This window comes from Dipodomys spectabilis, unplaced genomic scaffold (assembly GCF_019054845.1).
Source record: "Dipodomys spectabilis isolate Male_0828 unplaced genomic scaffold, ASM1905484v1 ptg000018l, whole genome shotgun sequence".
In the NCBI taxonomy this organism is placed as follows: domain Eukaryota; kingdom Metazoa; phylum Chordata; class Mammalia; order Rodentia; family Heteromyidae; genus Dipodomys; species Dipodomys spectabilis.
In genome coordinates this window covers 5,976,020-5,997,637 of record NW_024870695.1, presented here as the reverse complement: position 1 = coordinate 5,997,637, position 21,618 = coordinate 5,976,020, and the positions used below count along the sequence as shown (strand labels likewise).

Below are 21,618 nucleotides of genomic sequence, written 5' to 3'. Positions count from 1 at the left end.
CACCCAGGCCCAGAGTTTAAGCCCCACGACTGATTTAAAAAAAAAAAAAAAATGTGAGGGAAATAATAGCTATGTATATTGTTACACTTCCCCACCCTGAAGAATTTGAGGTATTAGATGAGACAGGAATGACCATTGTGCTTGCTTAAGTTTGTATCTGCAGAAGACAGGAAGTGGAAGCTTAAAGGTTGTGCTAGAATTTTACTAACCACTGCTCATTTTCAAAATGATGAAGAAGCCAGGAAGTAGAGGTATATATATATATAATAGCCTGGAGTGAGAAAAAAGTGAAGCAAGAGCCCAAGTTCCTTTGTTCAAGAACCGTCTCCCTCCCCCCAAGTTGGACACAAAATAAATACATATATATAAATTCTTTTTAAATTCTTCTAAAAAACAGAAACTAAAGCTTAACTGATTTTTTTTTTTTGTTTTCTTTACTATTTAGCCTTCTTAGTTCTCAGGTGTTGCTGTTTACACAGCCAAGCCTCTTACTTCCCCCCCCCCCCCCCACACACACACACTCACACACATATAGACTTAATTTTCACATTTGGGAGATCAATAAGAAGGCAAAGTCATAATGCATTGCTTATATAATGTATACATAGCCATTGCAAAATAGTAGAGGTAACTTTTCTACTAAGAATGGTAATCTTTCAATATTAAGTCCTCTTTTCAAGCTTCCACTAAATATCCTGGATCAGCCTCACTGTCAGACTGCTCTACAGCCAAATGCTGCTTGAGCTTCTGAACCACAATTAGGTTTCAGTTGTACAGTCTTTAGGTGAGCTGTGTCAGATAGAAGCACAGTTTCACAATTTAACATGTGGCAAATGTTTGTTGATATTAAAAGAGTCTTGGTACTTAAAGTACTGCCTTACCACCTACTTGAATAGTCAAAATCAGTTCAAAGCCATCCCTGGCAAGAAAGTTTGTGAGACTCTTATCTCCATTTAATCATAGAAAAAGCCAGAAGTGGTACTGTAGCTCAGGTGGTAGCTGTGAGCAAAAGGAGCTTAAGGACAGCACCCAGGACCAGAAAGAAAAAAAAAATTGGGCTGGGAATGTGGCTTGGTTGTAGTGTTTGCCTAGCATGCATGAACCCCTAGGTTCAATTCTGTGTATGTGCACCACATATACAGAAAAGGCCGGAAGTGGCGTTGTGGCCACGTAAGCAAAAAGAAGTTCAGGGACAATGCTTAGGCCCTGAGTTCAAGCCTTATTTTGCAGAGTCCTCTTTGAGAAAAACATTCTTTTTTTGTTTTGTTTTCTGTTGGTCATGGGCTTGAACTCATGGCTGGGCACTGACCCTGAGTTTTTTCGCTCAAGGCTAGCACTCTACCACTTTGAGCCACAGCACCACCTCTGGTTTCCTGGTGGTTAATTGGAGATGAAAATCTTCATAGACTTTCCTGCCTGGGCTGGCTTCACACTGATCCTCAGATCTCAGCCTCCTGAGTAGTTAGGATTACAGGTGGGAGCCACCAGTGCCTGGCTTAAAAAAATATTCCTTATTCTTCATTTCATTGGCAATAAGTTTAGAAATATTAGACTTCACCACAAAAATCAAACCATTCCATTTCCTAAGGTCAGTGAATGTTCTCATAGCTAGGAATATGTCCTTTAAGATTCTAATCTTCAGGGCCTGGGAAGGTGGCTCAGTGATAGAGTGCTTGCCTTGCATGCATGAGGCCCTGGGTTTCATTCCTCAGCCCCAAATAAGCAGAAAAGGCCAGAAATGGTGCCGTGGCTCAAGTGGTAGAGCACTAACCTTGAGGTGAAGAGTTGAGGGACAGCACCCAGATTCAGAGTTCAGGCCCCCCACATCAGACAAAAAATAAAAAAGATTATAATCATCAGATTTGTTTTCTATCTAAAATGTGTAACTGCTTTACATCATAGATTTGTTGTAAAGATTTGGTAGACACACAATGCTTAAAGTATATTTGGCCCAATGGGCCAAAACCCTGTAATTACCTTAAAATATATATTTGTGTGTGTGTGTGTGTGTGTGTGTGTGTGTGTGTGTGTGTGTGTGTGTGTGTGTGTGTGTGTGTATATAAGGGAAGGTTTACAGTAGTTTGGGGGGAAAAAAGCATTATATCAGTAATACAATTATTTTTGAAAGGTAAGAAACAGGATAAAGGAAACAGTAGCATAAAGCACGTGCAAATAAATGTAAGATCCAGTGGAATAGGAGCTATTTAGAGGAAGTTTTTCATCTGGAATTAAAGGGGATAAAGGGTAGAATTTAGGCAGTAGTCTGGGTGATAAATTTGGACTTGCTTTGAAATAGGGTTTTTCCTTCTCATATTCCTAATCCTTAGCACTAATGCCTTCTACCATCCAGTAGTGAAATGTTGGCCTTTTGGTCAAAATGTTGGCAAGCTTTGCATGACCAAGGAAAGTAGACTCATTCTTATATCCATGGTGATAATAAAATGTGAGAAAATTGGACACATAAAAAGGAAAATCTAGCCAGGTACCCAGTTGACTCATACCTGTAATCCTAGCTACTCAGGAGATTGAGATCTGAGGGTTATGGTTCAAAGCCAGCCTGGGCACAAAAGACAGTGAGACTCATCTCCAATTAACTACCAAAATGCCAGAAGTGTGGGTCTGTGGCAAATAAAACAATCTGTTTGTAGATAGAAGTGTATTTTTAATTTGCTTGTATATATGCATATAACATATATATATATATATATATATATACACACACACACACACACAGTGAACAAACTATAAATCAGAAGTTAAACAAGATCACAAGATACAAGATCATTATGCTAAAATTTACTATACTTCTGTATTTGCAGTAGATAAGTTGATAAAAAGGACTTGGTATGTGCAAGATTCTGGGTTTGTTATTTTATAGCAGCATCAAAAACCATGAAATGCTTCAGGATTACCTCAGCAAAACTAGGCATAAAGAACTTGCTTATTGAGAAATATAAAACACTTGAGAGAAAAACATTAAAGAAAACTTTAATGAATGAGGACAGCTGCCATGGTCTTGAGTGGACTTAATATGCACAGCATTTCTCCCCATCCTACTCCATAGAGTTAGTGCAGTGCCACAAATTGAAAGGATAAAAATTAGATGCCAGCCGGGCGCCAGTGGCTCACGTCTGTAATACTAGCTACTCAGGAGGCTGAGATGTGAGGATCACTATTCAAAGCCAGCCTGGGCAGGAAAGTCCATGAGACTCTTATCGCCAATAAACCACTAAAAAACTGGAAGTGGTGTGCTGGCTCAAGTGATACAGTGCTAGCCTTGAGTTGAAGAGCTCAGGGACAGCACCCAGGCCCAGAGTTCAAGCCCCATGACCAATCCCCCTTGCCTACAAGAAAAATGTCTGGGGAAAAACATGGTCTCGAGTCCAAAAATTATTTTTCTAAGGAAATTTTATTTTTATTTTTGCCAGTCCTGGAACTTGAACTCATAGCCTGGGTGCTATCCCTGGGCCTCTGTACTCAAGGTTAGCACTCTACTACTTGAGCCACAGCACAATTCCAGCTTTTTCTGAGTGGTTTGTTGGAGATAAGAGGCTCATGGACTTTACTGCCCAGGCTGGCTTTGAACTGCAATGCTTAGTTCTCAACCTCCTGACTAACTAGGATTATATGCGTTAGCCACTGCAGCCTGGCTCTAAGAAAATTTTTTTAAACTAAGACTGAATGACATACATATTCTTAGGAAAATAAAAATGAATCTAGAAGCTGGGCACTGGTGGCTATCATCCTAGCTACTCAGGAAGCTGAAATATGAAGAAGATCATTCAGAGCCAGCCCAGGCACACAAATCCTCAAACAAGACTTACCTAGGCGTTTCAGATCAGTCTGGGTGGCAGTGAGACCTTGTCTCAAAAAAACCAAACCCAAACAACAACAACAAAAAACCTAGTGTTATCTTGAGTGCTAGGAGTTGAACCCAGAGCCTTTTACGTATGTTAGGTAAGCACTCTACCACTGAGCATCTGTCTAGACTTGTTCTACTTCTTTGCTTGGTGCTTAATTGGAGATGAGTCTCACAAACTTTCTGACCTGGCTTTGAACCTCAATGCTTAATTCTCAGCCTCCTGAGTAGCTATGATTACAAACATGAGCTACTGGTGCCCAGCCAGCCTGTGTAAACTGTTAATAAATACTTGCTAATAAGTATATCTTGATTAACTTTATACTGTTAGAAAGAAGCAGAGTTAAGTCTCTAGATGGAAATAGATTTATTATTGTCAAACCAATAAAGTTACTAAGCTTAGGAGGGAAATTCAGGAAAAAGAGTATCTCCTGTTTGGAGTCTTTAACTCATTTCCTGAATGAGGAGCAGAAAATGTTTCTCTTTTCCATTTCTACCTACTTTGACCCTGTTATACTAAAATCCTTGCTAAAAGAAAAACCAGCTCCCTTCATTCTAAAGATATTCAGTATTTCTCTCCTCACTGCTCCCTAATTTGATAATAAAAGGAAGAGTGAATTGATTTTGAATAGAATGATGTTCAGAATAGTTCTTATAAATGGGAGGAGTGTGGTGGCACACACACTGCTGAGTTAGGTGAATCATGTGTTTGAGGCCAGACTGACTTACATAATCATACCCTATGTCAATTTTTAACAAAAAGTTTACATAGATGGATCTTCCAGTGATAGTTCCTGTCCTTGCCAGTATCCAGCCACTGGTCAAATCAAAGAGGAGTGTGAAATAGTAAACACCCCTCACTGCCAGGAGCCCAGGGGCCATGGTGGGACTAACCTTCAGTGTTCTGTTTCTTGCAGATGTTCCCACGGGCTTGCACTTCCAGAGCATGCTGAAAACTCAGTGGCAGAACAAGCCTTTTGACAAGATTAGACCTCCCAAGAAGTTTTCACTTAAGCACAGAGCACCCATGCCAGGCAGTCTGCCAGATCCAACTCGTAAAGACAGGCACAAGTTGGTCAGCTCCTTCCTAACAACAGCCAGTAAGTTTCAGAGACCTGAGAGGCCCAGATGCTCTTTATTCATTCTTTAAAAAGTTCTCATTATTGGTTTGCCATGCCAGTGTGTTGGGGCTGGGCAAGACACACATTAATTCATCTTATAGTCTTATTACTACTTGTCTGAAGTGCTCTCTGATAGACTTTGGAAGTGGTTTTTTTTTGGGTCCGGTCGTGGGGCCTGAACTCTGGGCTTGGGTGCTGTCCCTCAGCTCTTCAGCTCAAGGCTAGCACTCTACCACTTGAGCCACAGCGCCACTTCCGGCTTTTTTCTTTTTGCTTATGTGGTGCTGAGGAATCGAACCCAGGGCCTCAAGCATGCAAGGCAAGTGCTCTACCACTGAGCCACCTTCCCAGCCCCTGGAAGTGGTTTTAAACTCCATGGATCTTGGGACTCCATCTGAAATGCTCAGTGAACAGCCAGCAGTGGCCTGGCATTTGACCTATCTTTGCACAGATCGTATTCTGGTTGTGATTCCTAGTACCAGCTATTGTGCTGTTTACTAGAAAAACTTTAGTCCCAAAGAAATATCCTGCTGCCCTGGGTATATTTAGTATTGGCCTAGAGAGAACACAAGAACTCAAAACTCAAGGAAAGCTTTGAGACAAGATATTTCACAGCTCTTTTTCTGTTCCCCTCCTCAGAGCTGTCCCATCACCAAACCCGGCTTGACAGGACCCACAGGCAGCACTTAGACGATGTGGGGGCCGTGCCCATGGTAGAGCGAGTGACAGCGCCAAAAGCAGAGCGCTTGCTCAATCCACCAACACCTGTGCATGACCCAAACCACAGCAAAATGAGATTGCGAGACCATTCATCTGAGAAAAGTGAAGGTAGGGCCAGGCCTGGCATCTCTACCTGCATTTGTACCTGCTCACAGCTTTCTGGGGCAGCCCAGATTTCTCTTAATTGCCCCTCAGCTTTGTACTTCGCTTTCTAGGAAGGCAAAGCAGCGGGGTGCTACTGCTTCTAGATGCAGGTCATTTCTTACTGCTGCAGCAACCTCTGCCCGGCCCCCTACTTCCCATCAACCAGTTTGCTTCACCTTTTTATCCTCTAGGCTTAGGAAGCATTTTTACCTTTAGTGTGAATTGCTAGCATTCCTAGTGAATGTTAGAAATAGAACTGGTTAAGATAGCCATGTGTTTCTCTCTTTTCTGTTGACTTCTGCAGTGTTGAAGCATCACACAGACACAAGCAGTTCAGGCTACTTGGCGGCCACCCACCATTCACCACATAGTCCCTTGGTGCGACAGCTTTCCACCTCATCAGACACATCTGCACCTACCAGCTCTAGTTCACAGGCCACAGCCAGCACATCTGTAAGTACCTATATAAACTTGTCCTCTGCAGGCTTCTACTGGTCACTCGGGAATATGAAAGACAGTGTCAAGGGTGGGATTAGAAGCTTCAGGTATTTACACAAACTGAATTTTAAGCCAAAATAGTGATACTTGACCCCCTGTTGCATTGTTGTCAGCAGAGGTGGGTTTCCGCAGAGTCATCAATAGGAAGCTAGATATAGAAACAGGGGCAGGCCTTTTGTTTTGTTTTAATTTCAGTGCTGAGGATAGGCCCAGAGCTTGTGCATGCTGCCAGCATGAGAAATACACTCAGCTCTGGAGGCAGACTCTGTGGGACTAAATTTCACATCAGACTTCACACAGTACCATAGCTGTGATCCTATTTAGCCAAAAAAAAAGTAAATCTTAAGAGGAGAGATAAAGGAGAGATATCTATAGGTATTCATGACACCAATTAATACCTTTGCACTCTACTAGTGAGTGGTGGTAGTATTAAGAATGAACATTTAAGCCAGGCACTAGTGGCTCACACCTGTCATCCTAGCTACTTAGGAGGCTGAGATCTTGAGGATTGCAGTTCAAAGATAGCCCAGGCAGAAAAATCCATGAGCCTCTTATCTCCAGTTAACCTCTAGAAAACTGGAAGTGGTGCTGTGGCTCAAATTGGTAGAGTGCTATCTTGAGCAGAAAATAAAAGGATGAACATTAGAGTTAAGGGCATTGTAAGAAATGGGAGACAGCATATACTTTCAGGTATACAGAACAGAATTGTAAGTCTAAGAGCTTATTGTGTCAATACTTAAATGGCCATTTGAGACACTCCTTCCCCCCAGCCTCTACTTTGTCAGTACCAAACTATCTAAGAAGCTGTTTGCACAGCCATTCCAGACACATTTTCATTAACTTCATCTTTTTGTTGTTGTTGTTGTTGTTTTTGGTCTGTCATGGGTCATGAACTCTGGGCTTGGGTGCTGTCCCTCAGCTTTTCAGCTCAAGGTGAGAGCTCTACCACTTGAGCCACAGTGCCACTTCCAGTTTTCTGGAGGTTAATTGTGGAGATAAGAATCTCATGGGGGCTGGGAAGGTGGCTCAGTGGTAGAGTGCTTACCTCACATGCATGAGGCCCTGGGCTCGATTCCTCAGCACCACATAAACAGAAAAGGCTGGAAGTGGTGCTGTGGCTCAAGTGGTAAAGCACTAGCCTTGAGCTGAAGAGCTGAGGGACAGCACCCAGGCCCAGAGTTCAAGCCCCATGACCGACAAAAAAAAAAGTCTCACGAACTTTCCTGCCCAAGCTGGCTGGGCAGGAAATGAGCCACTGGCACCCAGCCATTAACTTCATCTTAGTATTTTAGATTCTCAAAGGTATGCCCTCTTAAATACATATACCTATCGCTGATTGTACCTGATAAAAGGTCTTTGATATAATTACAGTACTATAATAGTAACAATAATTACAAAACTATAAAGCCATAATGTTTATTAAACATTGAGCTGGTGATAAGTGCTTTGCATATGTCAACCCATTTAATTCTGTAATGCCATTTGAAATGTAGATGGTATTATGTATCCTGAATTTGGAGGCTTGAAAACGAAGGCTTTCCAGTGTCAAAAGTAAAGTGCAGCCAGGAGCTGGTGGCTCATGCCTATAAGCTACTCAGGAGGCTGAGATCTGAGGATCATGGTTCAAAGCCAGCCCAGGCAGGAAGGTTCATGAGCCTCTTATCTCCAGTTAATCACTAGAAAACTGGAAGTGGCATTGTGGCTCAAGTGGTAGAGCACTGCCTTGAGCTGAAGAGCTCAGAGACAGTGCCCAGACCCAGAGTTCAAGCCCCATAACCAGCAACAAAAAAAAAGTAAATTGCACAAGGTGTGGTATCTTATAAAGGGTTATGATTGTAATTCAAGGCAGAGTACAGAACTAGTTCTCACTATTATACTACATAGCGTAAGAGTGGGGGGTATTGTAGAGACAGTATCACAAAACTCATTTAGAGTTTTGATCAGGTTTATAAAATGTGCCCACAAGGCTCTTTCGATGAGATAGAATTTACATTGTTCTTTTTTTGCTTTATAAATCAGACAGTCAGGCTGGGAAGGTGGCTCAGTGGTAGAGCGCTTGCCTTGCATGCATGACGCCCTGGGTTCAATTCCTCAGCACCACATAAGCAAAAAGAAAAAAGCCGGAAGTGGCACTGGGGCTCAAGTGGTAGAGCGCTAGCCTTGAGCTGAAGAGCTGAGGGACAGCACCCAGACCCAGAGTTCAGGCCCACGACTGGACCAAAAAAAAAAAAAATAAGACAGTCTTGTCTGAATGGCCTTCTTACTCCTCCTTCACCTTCCTCACAACGTTTGTTTGAATAGGTATGTGGATCCCATACACAGTTAGTTAACTATCAACAAAGGTTTCAGATAATCAAAGGATAAAGGAAGAAGTTAAAGAATTACCATAATATGAAGGCTAGGGATGTGGGACAAGTTGTAGAACACCTGTCTAAAAAGCAGGAGGCCTTGAATTCAAACTGGAGTACTGCAGAAAAGAAGAAATCTGAGATCCAAGACTTTGTAAGGACATCAGTGTTTTTCTTACCTATGAACAAATGATAACTTAGTCCTGGACTATTTAGAAGTTTTACTTCTAATTTTGTGTCTAGCACTGTGATGACCCTTAAGACTCATTAATGTATCTGGAATTACTTAATAGTTAATAAGTGTTAGATCAGGTCCCGAAGCTGGGTAGCACTGAAGAAATGGGAACAGGGAGTGTCAGGTGATTTATGACAGTGCTTTGCAGAAGTGATTGGTTGAATCAGAATCATGTTAGTAACTTTAAAGAAAAACCTGTAAAGATTCAAAAGTGCTAAGCACTGATGGCTCAGGCTTGTAATCTACTTAGGAGATCTGAGCATTTTGATTCGAAGCCATCCCAAAGTCTATGATACTCATGAATCTATGGCTCAAGTGGTAAGAGTGCTAGTCTTGTGTGAAAGAGCTTAGGGACAACTCCCAGGTCCTGAGTTCAAGCTCAGTACCAGCATAAAAAACACTAAAAATATTCAGAAGAGGTCAGGCATGATGTTAACACCCATTGTCCTAGACATAGGGAGGCTCTGCTCCTGTTTCTTCCCATCTCGGAAGACAGGGAGTTCCCAGAGTCATTGTCTTCTTCTCCTCCCACCTCCCCACCTTTTGGCAGTCCTGAGGCTTGAACTCAGGGTCTGGGCACTGTCCCTGAGTTTCTTTTGCTCAAGGCTAGCACGCTAGCACTCTACCACTTGAGCCACAGTACCACTTCTGGCTTTTTCTGTTTATGTAATACTGAGGAATCGAACCCAGGGCTTCATGCATGCTAGGCAAGCACTCTACCACTAAGTCACATTCCCAGCTCCCGCCCCCCACTTTTAAACATTTCCTGTCTTGTTTTTAATAAAACTAAGTTTAGGAACCATTTGCCATTCTCATTGACTACTTTCTACTTCTGCCTCTAAATACAAAAAAGTAGACTGAGCAGATCAATCACAGATTGAGAAGAAGTGTTAGAAGCTTCAGACAATCTTACAATAAGTCTCTTTGCCCTGAAGGTTCAATTAGCATACCTAAGAAGATTCAGAAAAAATACATAGTGTCTGCCAGGAGTTTCATTCTTGACTAAGACATTCTTTCCTCAAGCTTACGTAAAAAAAAAAAATTTTTTTTTTTCAGTGTGGGGCTTGAACTCTGGGCCTGGACACTGTCTCTGAGATCTTCAGCTCAAGGCTAGCGCTCTACCACTTGAGCCACAGCGCCGCTGCTGATTTTCTGGTGGCTAGTTGGAGATAAAGAGTCTCATGGACTTTCCTGACCAGGCTGGTGTTGAACCGAGATCCTCAGATCTCAGCCTCTTGAGTAGCTAGGATTACAGGGGTGAGCCACCAGTACTGGGCTTAAATTATTTCTTTCTTTTTTGTTGTTGTTGGTGGTGGTGGTGGTCGTGGGGCTTGAACTCTGGACCTGAGCGTTGTCCTTCAGCTCAAGGCGAATGCTCTACCACTTGAGCTACAGCGCCACTTCCTAAATTATTTCTTATAAATTAATTTTGGCAATATTGGGGTTTAACCTCAGAGCCCCACATTTGCTAACCTAGATTACAGGCATGAGCCACCCGCACCCAGCTTAAAATGCATTTCTTACATGGGGCATTGAAATTCAGCAGAGATATAACAGAACCCCTTAGGTATGAAGTCACTAATATTCAGTTGTAAAACTCAACCTGGCAAAATAGGCAAAAATCTCTTCAACCATTTGTCAAGAATTCTTTTTTCTTTGTCAGTTTGTGGTGTCATTGATAGTTTAATTTCATTGGTAGAGAAAGAAATTGAAAAGAAAAGGTTAATGTAGTGATCTGAAAAATGATAGCAACAAAAAAATTCCTGTCCAGAGAGTGCTAATTTTTAATATTTTCTTAAATGTCCTAAGATGATGGAATATGTAATTATTTATCACCTTTCAAGAAGAGAGGATATAGTAGTTAAGTGGAGGAAGCAGATAATCTTTCTTCACTAACACATTACCTGTGGCCTGGCCACACTTGCTGGTTTGGGTATTTCCAGCTGTATTGTTGCCATGACAGCACGTTTGTCATCCCACTGTTTCCCTCTGCTCTCTCATAAGTCAGTTAACAGTCTGTTTCAGGATGAAGTTTTTGCTCTCTGGGCTAAAGCAGTTAGACTTTTTCTTCCATCTGACAGACCAGGCCATTTGGCTCCCTGATTTATTCATCCTGATGTTCCATCTACTATAGATGACTACCTCCGATTCTTGATTGGATCTTTGGGAGTTTTATTTCCCCAAGGACTTGATCTCTACTTCTGTTTGAAACACATTTCCTTTCTCTGGGAATAGGAGCTATAGCCAGGTCCTCCTCTTCAGTTTCCTTCTACTTTTCTCTGTTGATGTGGTTAGAAGGCTCTCTACTCTTTCCTCAAGAATAGTAGAGGGAAAGGCGTATAAGGGCTGAGAAGGTAGTGGGTCCATATTTAGCTGAAGAGTACAGATCTTCAAGAGGAAGGTGCTTTCATCACATGGCAACCAAGGTGAGATGGCCCATTAAGATCGTTCTGTCAGCTGGGTTGTCGTGGCTCACGCCTATAAATCCTAGCTACTCAGAGGGCTGAGATCTGAGGATTGCGGTTCTGAGACTCTTATCTCCAACTAACCACCAGAAAGCAGGAAGTGGCTCTGTGGCTCAAGTGGTCGAGCACTCACTTTGAGCTGAAGAGCTCAGGGACAGCACCCAGGCCCAGAGTTCAAGCCCCATGACTGACAAAAAAAAAAAAAAGGATGAAGCTGTCATTTGAACACCTTTTTTGTTTTTGGTCGATCACTGGCCTAAACTCTGGGCCTGCGTGCTGTCCATCAGCTCTTCAGCTCAAGGCTGGCACTTTACCACTTGAGCCCCAGTGCCACTTCCGGCTTTTTTCTTTTTGTGTACGTGGTGCTGAGGAATCGAACCCAGGGCCTCAGGCATGCAAGGCAAGCACTCTACCACTGAGCCACCTTCCCAGCCTGAACATCTTTTAAGATAAGGGAATTCAGTATTTTTAACTGGAGTTGCCAATAAGTGTAAACTTAGTTTTTAACTTTATAGGGGTAGTAAAAGGATTAAGAAAGGGTGTTAATAGTTAATAAAGATATTTGTGGAGGAATAAGAATCCCAATAATTGGCTTAAGACCCCAGGACACCCATCCCAATAACATGAGCCTATGATAGAGAAGGTTGGTCAGAGAGACTTGTGAATGGGAATTACCCCTCTTTTCTCTCCTTTCTCCCCCTCCCCCCCCCCCCCCCCGCGCCTCACCCCCAATCAAGAACTTGCTGTCATAGAATTGTACCTCACTCTAAATTTATCCTTTTGTCTTACAGCAGCCAGTAAGGAGGAGAAGGGGAGAGAGCTCATTTGATATTAACAACATTGTCATCCCTATGTCTGTTGCTGCAACAACCCGTGTAGAGAAACTACAATATAAGGAAATCCTTACTCCCAGGTAGAAACCCACCCTAAGTAATCAGCTCCTTGCCCTCACTTGGTATTATTGACCTGTTTTCCCATCCCTTTTGAACAAGGTTTGGGCCCTACTCATGGAAGATCTTGCCAGGTACCTGTGCCTTATGCCTGTAATTCCAATTACTTAGGAGACTTGAGATATGAGGATCAAGATGCAAAGCCAACACAGACAGACAAGTCCAGGAGACACTTACTTCCAACTAGCCAGCAAAAACAAACATAAGTAGAGGTGTAGCTCAAGTGGTAAGAGTGCCATCCTTGAATGAAAAAGCTGAGGGAGAGTGTAGTGACCTGATTTCAAGCCTCAGTACTGGCACCCCAAAAAAGTCTTAAGCTGGTCATGGTACTATCTAATTCTAGCAATTAGAAGGGTAAGGCAAGAGGGCCATGTTTAAAGGCTAGCCTAGGCTATCAAAGCAAGACTCTTGTCTCAAAAAATAAAAAAGAGGCCGGGTGCTGGTGGCTTACGCCTGTAATCCTAGTTACTCAGGAGGCTGAGATCTGAGGATCATGGTTCAAAGCCAGCCCGAGCAGGAGAGACCGTGAGACTCCTATCTCCAATAAACCACTAGAAAACCAGAAGTGGCGCTGTAGCTCAAATGGTAGAGTGCTCGCCTTGAGCTGAAGAGCTGAGGGACAGCGCCCAGGCCCAGATTTCAAGCCCCACGACCGACAAAAAAAATAAATAAAAATAAAAAAGATAGCCGGGCACTGGTGGCTCATGCCTGTAATCTTAGCTAGCTACTCAGGAGGCTGAGATCTGAGGATTGAGGTTCAAAGCCAGCCCAGGCAGGAAAGTCTGTGAGACTCTTACCTCCAATAAACCACTAGAAAACCGGAATTGGTACTGTGGCTCAAGCAGCAGAGCGCTCACCTTGAACACAGGGACAGAGCCCAGGCCCAGAGTTCAAGCCCCACGACCGACCAAAAAAATAATAATAATAAAATAAAAATAAATTAAAAAGATGAAAAAGGTCTTACCTGATAGGAGTAAAATTATTTCTGTGCATATTTTTTTTCTTATTCCTTATGTAGTTTCATCAGACTGGAGTTTACAACCTGAGGCCTCTGGCCATTGTGGTCTATAAACATGTTTTATACCAAAAACAATGCATTTTTAAATACTGACTTCATTGTCAATATCAAAGAAGGATTTCACATATAAATCTTTTGTTTTTTGCCAGTCCTGGGGCTTGAACTCAGGATCTGGGCACTGTTCTTGAGCTTCTTTTTTGCTTAAGGCTATTAGCACTGTACTACTTGAGCCACAGTGCCACTTTCAGCTTTTTCTGTTTATGTGGTACTGAGGAATCGAACCCAGTGTGTTAACGCATGCTAGGTAAGCACTTGTACCACTAAGCCACATTCCCAGCCCCTCACATATGTCTTTATTTCCGGCTTCTGATGGCAGATCAGAAGTTTGGGCAACTGTATCATATGCATTCCCATATGATGCCAGTCCAGTGGTATGTCCCAGATAAACAAGTTCCTTAGCCTGGCACGGGTGCAGAGGGAGGCACAGTACATACCTATAATCCTAGCATTCATGAGGCTGAGCACAAAAATTACAAAGTCAAAACTAGCCTGGTTTGTATAGCAAGACCCTGCCTTCAATTTTAAAAAAATTAAATTTCTTTGAATTTGCCAGTCTGTCAGACCTAACCCCAACAACAAGCTTATTTCTGTTTCTGGCCCTTGTGGATATCAAAGTATGGAGCCCCATTTAGAGACTGCAAAGGGTGAGGCTGAGCACTAATAGGGAATCGCCTATCCCAGGCTAGCCTGCCTTCCATCTCATGATTTTTTTTCTTATTTTTTGTAGCTGGCGGGAAGTTGATCTTCAGTCTCTGAAGGGGAATCCTGATGAGGAGAATGAGGAGGTAAAGGTCAACTCTGAGGATCACACATGGGTCCATAAAATCAAGATGCCTCAAAGATTTGTGGTTGTTGGGTACAAGCGCCTTGTATTCCTGGCCTGACCAGGAAGAGTCTGGAATGGGATGGGGCTATTCTAGAATTACTCTGCCTATTCTTCAACCCAGCTTCCTGTGGGAAACAGGATCAGGGAAGGTATTCTGTTGCAGATTGAAGACCTGTCCGATGCTGCCTTTGCAGCTCTACATGCCAAATGTGAGGAGATGGAGAGGGCACGATGGCTGTGGACCACAAGTGTGCCACCCCAGCGACGGGGCAGCAGGTAACAGTCCCAGAGCCTGTGGAGGGAGGGCAGACAGGGAATTTGAGCCTTACCTGTGTCCACTAATTCCTCTTCCTCTTTATACTCAGCTACTCAGTGGCTGAGAATGAGAGTTGAACGTGAAAGAGGAAAAGAGGTGGACATCAACATAGAAGAGGAACTATAAGTAATTAAATGCTAGTTCCTCCCTAAGTTGTCTGTCCAGTTTTCTTAAATTGTAGACATTGCTTGTGACACCTGTCATATGTCATGATTTAGCCAGAGGAGACTTGAAGGCCTTAGAGGTTAAGATAGTGACTAGTTTTGTGATCCCACTTCAGAGAACTGTCCCCCATCTCCATTTATCTTGAGTACAGTTTTCAAAGTCTGAACCAGTTTCCCTAACCCCATGGATTTATTAGGTATTGTGCCAGAGATTAGATTTCGTATGTACCTAACTATATGAACAGAAGGGGAAGGAAATGGATCTTCAGAAAGCAGTATTGGTATTAGTCAGTATCCTTTAGCATAAGGATGCTTTTTTTCATGTTTTCCCAACCTACCACCACCAGAAATGAACATTCAGTAATCCTCTATTACCCAGCTGTTCTCACATCTGCATTCCTTGGTATACAGGTCTTATAGGTCATCAGACGGCCGGACCACCCCCCAGCTGGGCAGTGCCAACCCCTCCACCCCACAGCCCGCCTCCCCTGATGTCAGTAGTGGCCACTCTCTATCAGAATTCTCCCATGGTCAGTCCCCTAGGAGCCCCATTAGCCCAGAACTGCACTCGGCACCCCTCACCCCTATAGCTCGGGACGCTTTGAGACACTTAACCAGTGAAGACACCCGTTGTTCCACACCAGAATTGGGGCTGGATGAACAGGTAAGTGACAACCACCTTTGCCTTTGCATAGGGTTGGTGAGGTGGGAAGAGGGGTGGCAAGTATGGAGAAGGTCATCCTTGGGCTGTCCCTAAGAACTCTACATAGACTGGTTGTGGGCTCCAATGTACACGTTTTATGGCAAGATCTTGTGGACAAGAAATAGGCAGGGCCTGTGTCCTTACCAAAGCCACTTGTCTGCCCACAGTCTGTCCAGCCATGGGAGCGACGGACCTTCCCCCTGGCGTACAGTCCCCAGGCAGAATGTGAGGACCAGCTCGATGCACAGGAACGGGCAGCCCGTTGCACTCGGCGCTCCTCAGGCAGCAAGACTGGCCGGGAGATGGAGGTGGCACCCACCTCGCCTCCCATTGTTCCCCTCAAGAGTCGGCATCTAACAACAACAGTCACAGCCCAGCGCCCAACTCACAGATGAGCGGGAGATGAGAATCTAAACAGACTCACTACTATTGGCATTAAAGCTTCAGAAATCTCTGCGTTTGATATTCAAACATCATATGCCGGAAATTTTCACAGTTTTTAGTGAATTTAAGGAACTTAGGCCCTCCTTTGGTTTTTTTTGTTTTTCTTGTTTTGATTTTTGCTTTGTTTGTTTTCATGTTTTCTTATCACACACCTGAGCACTTCCTCCAGTTGGCAGAAGTTCAGGATAAGACCCTGTAGGCCTGGTCCTGGCACATCTGTGCACTGTTGAATCACTGGACTTCCCAATGTTAGATGATTATCCTCTCCCTTAAATCTGTGGGCTGGGTGGACTGGCCAAATAGGCAGCATGGAAAGCTTCAGTTGAGCAAAGGACAGGATGGAGCAAGGGCGCTTGGAGCTCCTACCTTCCCCTGCCATCCATGGCTTTGGCTCAGCTCTGGCTGGATCCTCCATGGTCTGTGTTGAAGCCGCCCACAGGACCTCTTTGCCATAATTACCAGTTGTTCTTATGGGGCTCTCAGCTGGCAGAAAGGCTTCCCCTTGTCACCTAGACCTTGACATATTTTCCCTTTCATCTACATTTGGTCATCTCTGTCTTGACTCACTGCAGTAACCTGCAGCTGCTCAGGTTCCCCCATCCTACTCCCTCCTTTCCTTCCCTTACTGCTCCCTCCATGCCACACGTGTGTGTGTGCGCGCACACACACACAGAGTCCACTTGGAATGTAGTTAGTACCTATCCTGATCTATGGAAGGTATGGTTAGGACTGCTTAGCCACTCCCCACTGCCCTGCACATGGGGGTTAGGGGAGTGCGTGCCATCTCTCCTGGATCATTGTTTTCACTGACTGGTTCACTTGGCTGTTTCCTGCATCTCCTGTTCCCTGTCAGTTTCAGGCTCTTCCCTTTCTTACTCCTCTTGCCTATGAAACACTGTCTGGTCCTAGCTGTGGTTTCTATCACTCCCCATTGCCCTCCTGTGTAAACCTTGTGCCTGTCTCATGTATAATCTCATCACCAAAAAGGGGGAGGGGGGAAGGACTTTTTTTTTCCTGCCATTTTGTAATCGTATAAAAATAGTAGACAAACTGCTTAATGGTTGGGGTTTTTTCACAATTTTCAACATTAGTGATTTTTTTTTGTTTCTGTTGTAAGTTTAAAGGTTTGTCATTGTTTCTTTAAACAATAATAATGCACCATATCCCTATGCATAAAGTGCTTCTTCTATTTATAAGGTTGAAAATTCTGAATAACCCTTTTAGCATTGTAAAAAAAAAATTTAAAAGACCTTGTATTTTGTAAATATTTTCTTTTCCTGCTTTGAGCTGTGTAATGGCAGCGAAACATGTAGCTGTCTTTGTTCTATAGAAATGCTTTTCTTCAGAGAAGCTGATCTTTGTTAATGTCTTGATTCTGTTCGCAAAGCACAGACTAGTGCTTAAAAAAAAAAAGAAGGAAAAAATGAAAAAAATAATAATAAAAAAAGTTACAGAACATTGTGTGTCAGGGCCTTTCTTGGCATATTGGTGTACATGGCAGTGGTGGCAGCTTCAGAGCAAGCTCTGCTAGACTGGTTCTTCGGGACTTTGTGACTTTGAACCTTCAAAAGTCTCCCTTCTGTCTTGTGGGAATGTAGTAGTATGTTACAGTCACCAGAGAGGAGTTGGTGGTTTTTGCTAATGTCGGGTGCTAGAAGGAGAGAGCAACACAGCACTACGTGTACATGTGTGCATGCTGATCCTGGGGTTGGTTAACACTCACTTGAGCCAGCTTCACTTCCAGCCTTTTGGTAATTTATTGGAGCTAAGAGTCTCATAGACTTTCCTTCCCAGGCTGGCTTTGAACTACAATCCTTGGATCTCAGCCTCCTGAACAGCTGGGATTACAGATGTGAGCCACTAGCACCCAGTGGCCATCTACTTTTCATTCTTTTTAATAATTCATTATTTCTTGTTCCTTTCTCTAGTGAGACTAGGGCTCTACCACTTGAGCCACAGCACCACTTCCGGCTTTTTCTGTGTATGTGGTTCTGAGGAATGGAACCTAGGGCTTCATGTATGCTAGGCAAGCACTCTTACGCCTCTTCTAAATTGCTCTTTAATGGAGTTTTTATTTTTTACTACTGGGCTTTTCTGGAGTTGGGGTAAATGTGAATTATAGAATGCATATGATATTCATAGCCCTTGGGTTCGTTCTTGGCTTGCCACCCTGAGATCAGTGTCTTTCTTCTGAGAGGGATAAGGGCCTGATTTCTTTTGTACAAGATGAATGGGGAGGCTGCCACCCTAGCAGTTTCTGAAACTTGTGTGTAAGGGCTAGGGATGTGTCTAGTAGTAGAGACACACCCTGCCTAGCCAGTCAAGTGAGGCCTTGAATTCAGACCCAAGTAAAACAACACATAAACATGAGAAGGAGAAAATCTAAAGACCTTGGCATAACTACTAAACAAGTTACTGTTTTTCTTCCATTTTGTGGTGTGGCATTACCATCTGCCATCACTATCTTAGGTTAGTTGAACTCCTCTTCAGCCTACAAAGAATGTTCCAAAGGAAAGATGTATATAAACCTGGCCATTTCATTTGACAATCTTGGTTTTTCTGCTTTAGCCTCTGACCTAGATAATTCCTAGGAAGCAAAGATCTCATATACCTACCCAACTTCCTAAGGTTTGAATGTAGAGGCATGACTCTTCCAGACAGTGCAGCATTGTGAGGTCAGCCACAAAGTACAGATTGCTTTTTTGAGTTGGACCAGGATAATATGGTTTGGTTAAACCAGAATAAACAGATTTGAATTCCCAGGCCTCAGAAAGATGTAGTTGATTTTGCTGTACAGTTTTTTCTTCAGGCTTTTAAAAAAATAACCTGTATTTAACATATGCATTACAGAAAACATATAAGCAAAGAACAAAGTATTACTACCACAGGCAGTTCAGTTGGACATGTCTAGATCCTCCATGTACACACACCAATCACTTTTAGGTAACTGATAGTATGGTATGTGTCATGCTGAATTCACCAATTCACAATCCCAAAAGCTACATGAATACTACACCAACTCAATCTAGTTAAAAAAAAAAAATCTTAGGGATAAAAACTTCACTGAAGACAAAAACAGCAACAGGTTTCTAGACAAAAGTATTGGCAGAAGCCGGGCGCTGGTGGCTCACGCCTGTAATCCTAGCTACTCAGGAGGCTGAGATCTGAGGATCGCGGTTCAAAGCCAGCCCGGGCAGGAGAGACCGTGAGACTCCTATCTCCAATAAACCACCAGAAAACCGGAAGTGGCGCTGTAGCTCAAGTGGTAGAGCGCTTGCCTTGAGCTGAAGAGCTGAGGGACAGCGCCCAGGCCCAGAGTTCAAGCCCCACAACCGACAAAAAAAAAAAAAAAAAAAAAAGTATTGGCAGAATTACAATTAAGATACTGCTGCATTTCCTTTATGTTCAGAATGAGATATAAAGCAAGATAAACTAAGCAATTCCTAAGTTCATTAGTAGTATAGCATACTATTAAAATACTAAGAAAGTATGTTTCTACTAAGTATATGTATCCTTATGGGTGCAACTAGAACCATATACATCAGTGACTCTCATCAATAAAGTGTAAATCTGAAGCCAGGCACTGGTGGCTCATGCCTATAATCCTAGCAATTCAGGAGACAGATCTGAGGATTGTGGTTCAAAGCCAGCCCAGGCAAGAAAGTCTGTGAGACTCTTATCTCCAATTAACCACCAGAAAACCAGAAGTGGTGCTGTGGCTCAAGTGGTAGAGTGCTAGCCTTGAGCTGAAGAGCTGAGGGACAGCGCCCAGGCCCTGAGTTCAAGACCCACGACTGATTTTCCAAAAAAAAAGTGTCAATCTGTGCCTGTACACATCTTTCCCTGCAGGCTTCCTCTTCCTCCCTCTGCTGCCAGCCTCTAAATAAATCCTGACTCCATTGCCCAGAGGTGCCAATCCAAGATGAATGTGATGATTCTAACAGATACTTAGAAGTTAGTTAATTTGCTAGCTCTACTTTTTACCATACACTGTCATCCCAGAACATCTATAAAGATTAGATGTCCTAAAATAATGAACTTTGTGTATGAATATAAGTACTTCACCAAACATGCTAGATGTGGAGATACAAAGAGCCCATCCCTCACCTTCCTCTTCCTCTTTTCTGTCTACAACACTCCAGATTCTAACTCTGAGATAAAGACTGACTAAATTCACTCCCAGAAGAGTTTTTCCTAAAAACTAAGCAAAGGACATTTATAGGGATGATTTTCTACTTCTTACTTTGTCATTAGGTCTTATCCCTTAATACTTAGCAATATTAACTAAAATATACATATAGAACAAAGTCTAGACAATGGTCTAGACCAACACTGGTCACAAGATAGCCTGCTCTTTGCACATTTCCTCCCCCAACTGTCCCTGCCACCTCTGTCCCTGCCACCTCTGTCCCTTCCCAGCCCACTACCTTTACTTTTAACATACTGTGAGTACTTCTAAACATCTAGAGACACCAGATGCTTCAAATAAGGATTTAATTGTCCACTGTATACACAGTAGTGTTGAATAAACCAAACACATGTAATAATGATTCTATGTGAAAGTATCTTCTAAGTGGGAGCATTCTAGCCCAGAACCTTTGATTTCTTGAGTCCTCTCCAGTATTACTCTTGATACAAGTACATAGTCCTTTTCAGAAGACAGTCTTTCTAACATGAAGTATACGTGTGCTTATTAGCTCCTTTGTCATACATTGGCCCCTTCTTTAATATCTACAGACTAGACATTATAAAATAGAACTCATTTGTCTAGTCTATACACCAATACAGTACAGCAAAGCTAAATGAAATGTATATAACATACAGGGTAAAGGATAAGCTGAAATTACCTTGCACATACTAACAAAATATTTTGCAGCAGTTTCTTTTCCATTACCTTTCTCAATCCAGTGAAAAAGTGCAGACAGTATACTGCTCAGGCTAGCTCCACTTCCAGCTTTTTCTGCTTATGTGGTGCTGAGGAATTGAACCCAGGGCCTCATGCATGCAAAGCAAGCACTCTACCACCAAACTATCTTTCCAGCCTCTAGCAACTCCATTTCTTTTTTTTTTTTTTTGGGGGGGGGGGTCCAGTCTTGGGGCCTGAACCTCTGGGCCTGGGAGCTGTCCCTCAGCTCTTCAGCTCAAGGTTAGTGCTCTACCACTTGAGCCACAGCGCCACCGGCTTTTTTCTTTTTGCTTATGTGGTGCTGAGGAATCGAACCCAGGGCCTCAGGCATGCAAGGCATGCGCTCTACCACTGAGCCACCTTGCCAGCCCCTAGCAACTCCATTTCTTAACAAGGTATTTCCCCAAGTTTTGCGAAGCTATTTATAGAGTTAGTCTACTTGTACCTTTTTTTTTCCCCCTCTTTGGGCTTGAACTCTGCCTGGGTTCTGTCCCTGAGCTCTTCAGCTCAAGGCTAGTGCTCTACCACTTGAGCCACAGCACCATTTCTAGTTTTTTCTGGTGATTTATTGGAGATTAGAGTCTCACAGACTTTCCTGCCCAGGCTGGCTTTGAACCAGAACCCTCAGATCTCAGCCTCCTGAGTGGCTAGGATTATAGGCGTGAGCCACCAGTGCCTGATTCTCTTTGTACTTTTAAGTACACAAAGCACTTCTAAATACCTAGGATTGGCTATTTCATACCCAAACTTGCCTGCTGTGCTCCTGGAACATGCAGCAGTGGTTAAAATCTGAGGTTTTCTTCAAAGTGTGGCCATTTTGGCCCTGGGCCTTTCCCTCCTC

General features: G+C 43.1%; 1 protein-coding gene across 3 annotated transcripts in view; it reads left to right on the top strand.

Annotated features, from left to right (window-relative positions):
* Kansl1 (KAT8 regulatory NSL complex subunit 1) overlaps positions 1 to 17,327 on the top strand; it is a 143,957-nt gene extending 126,630 nt beyond the window's left edge. For 2 of the 3 annotated variants that reach the window (XM_042674099.1, XM_042674100.1), the window contains 8 exons: positions 4,777 to 4,959; positions 5,620 to 5,808; positions 6,149 to 6,297; positions 12,182 to 12,303; positions 14,146 to 14,203; positions 14,408 to 14,520; positions 15,136 to 15,388; positions 15,595 to 17,327. In XM_042674099.1, the coding sequence (XP_042530033.1) occupies positions 4,777 to 4,959; positions 5,620 to 5,808; positions 6,149 to 6,297; positions 12,182 to 12,303; positions 14,146 to 14,203; positions 14,408 to 14,520; positions 15,136 to 15,388; positions 15,595 to 15,822 (1,295 nt within the window). In that variant the 3' untranslated portion in view covers positions 15,823 to 17,327. The remainder of the gene's footprint in view (positions 1 to 4,776; positions 4,960 to 5,619; positions 5,809 to 6,148; positions 6,298 to 12,181; positions 12,304 to 14,145; positions 14,204 to 14,407; positions 14,521 to 15,135; positions 15,389 to 15,594) is intronic. The other variant, XM_042674101.1, reaches the window with a different exon arrangement.
* Positions 17,328 to 21,618: the final 4,291 nt, after the last annotated feature.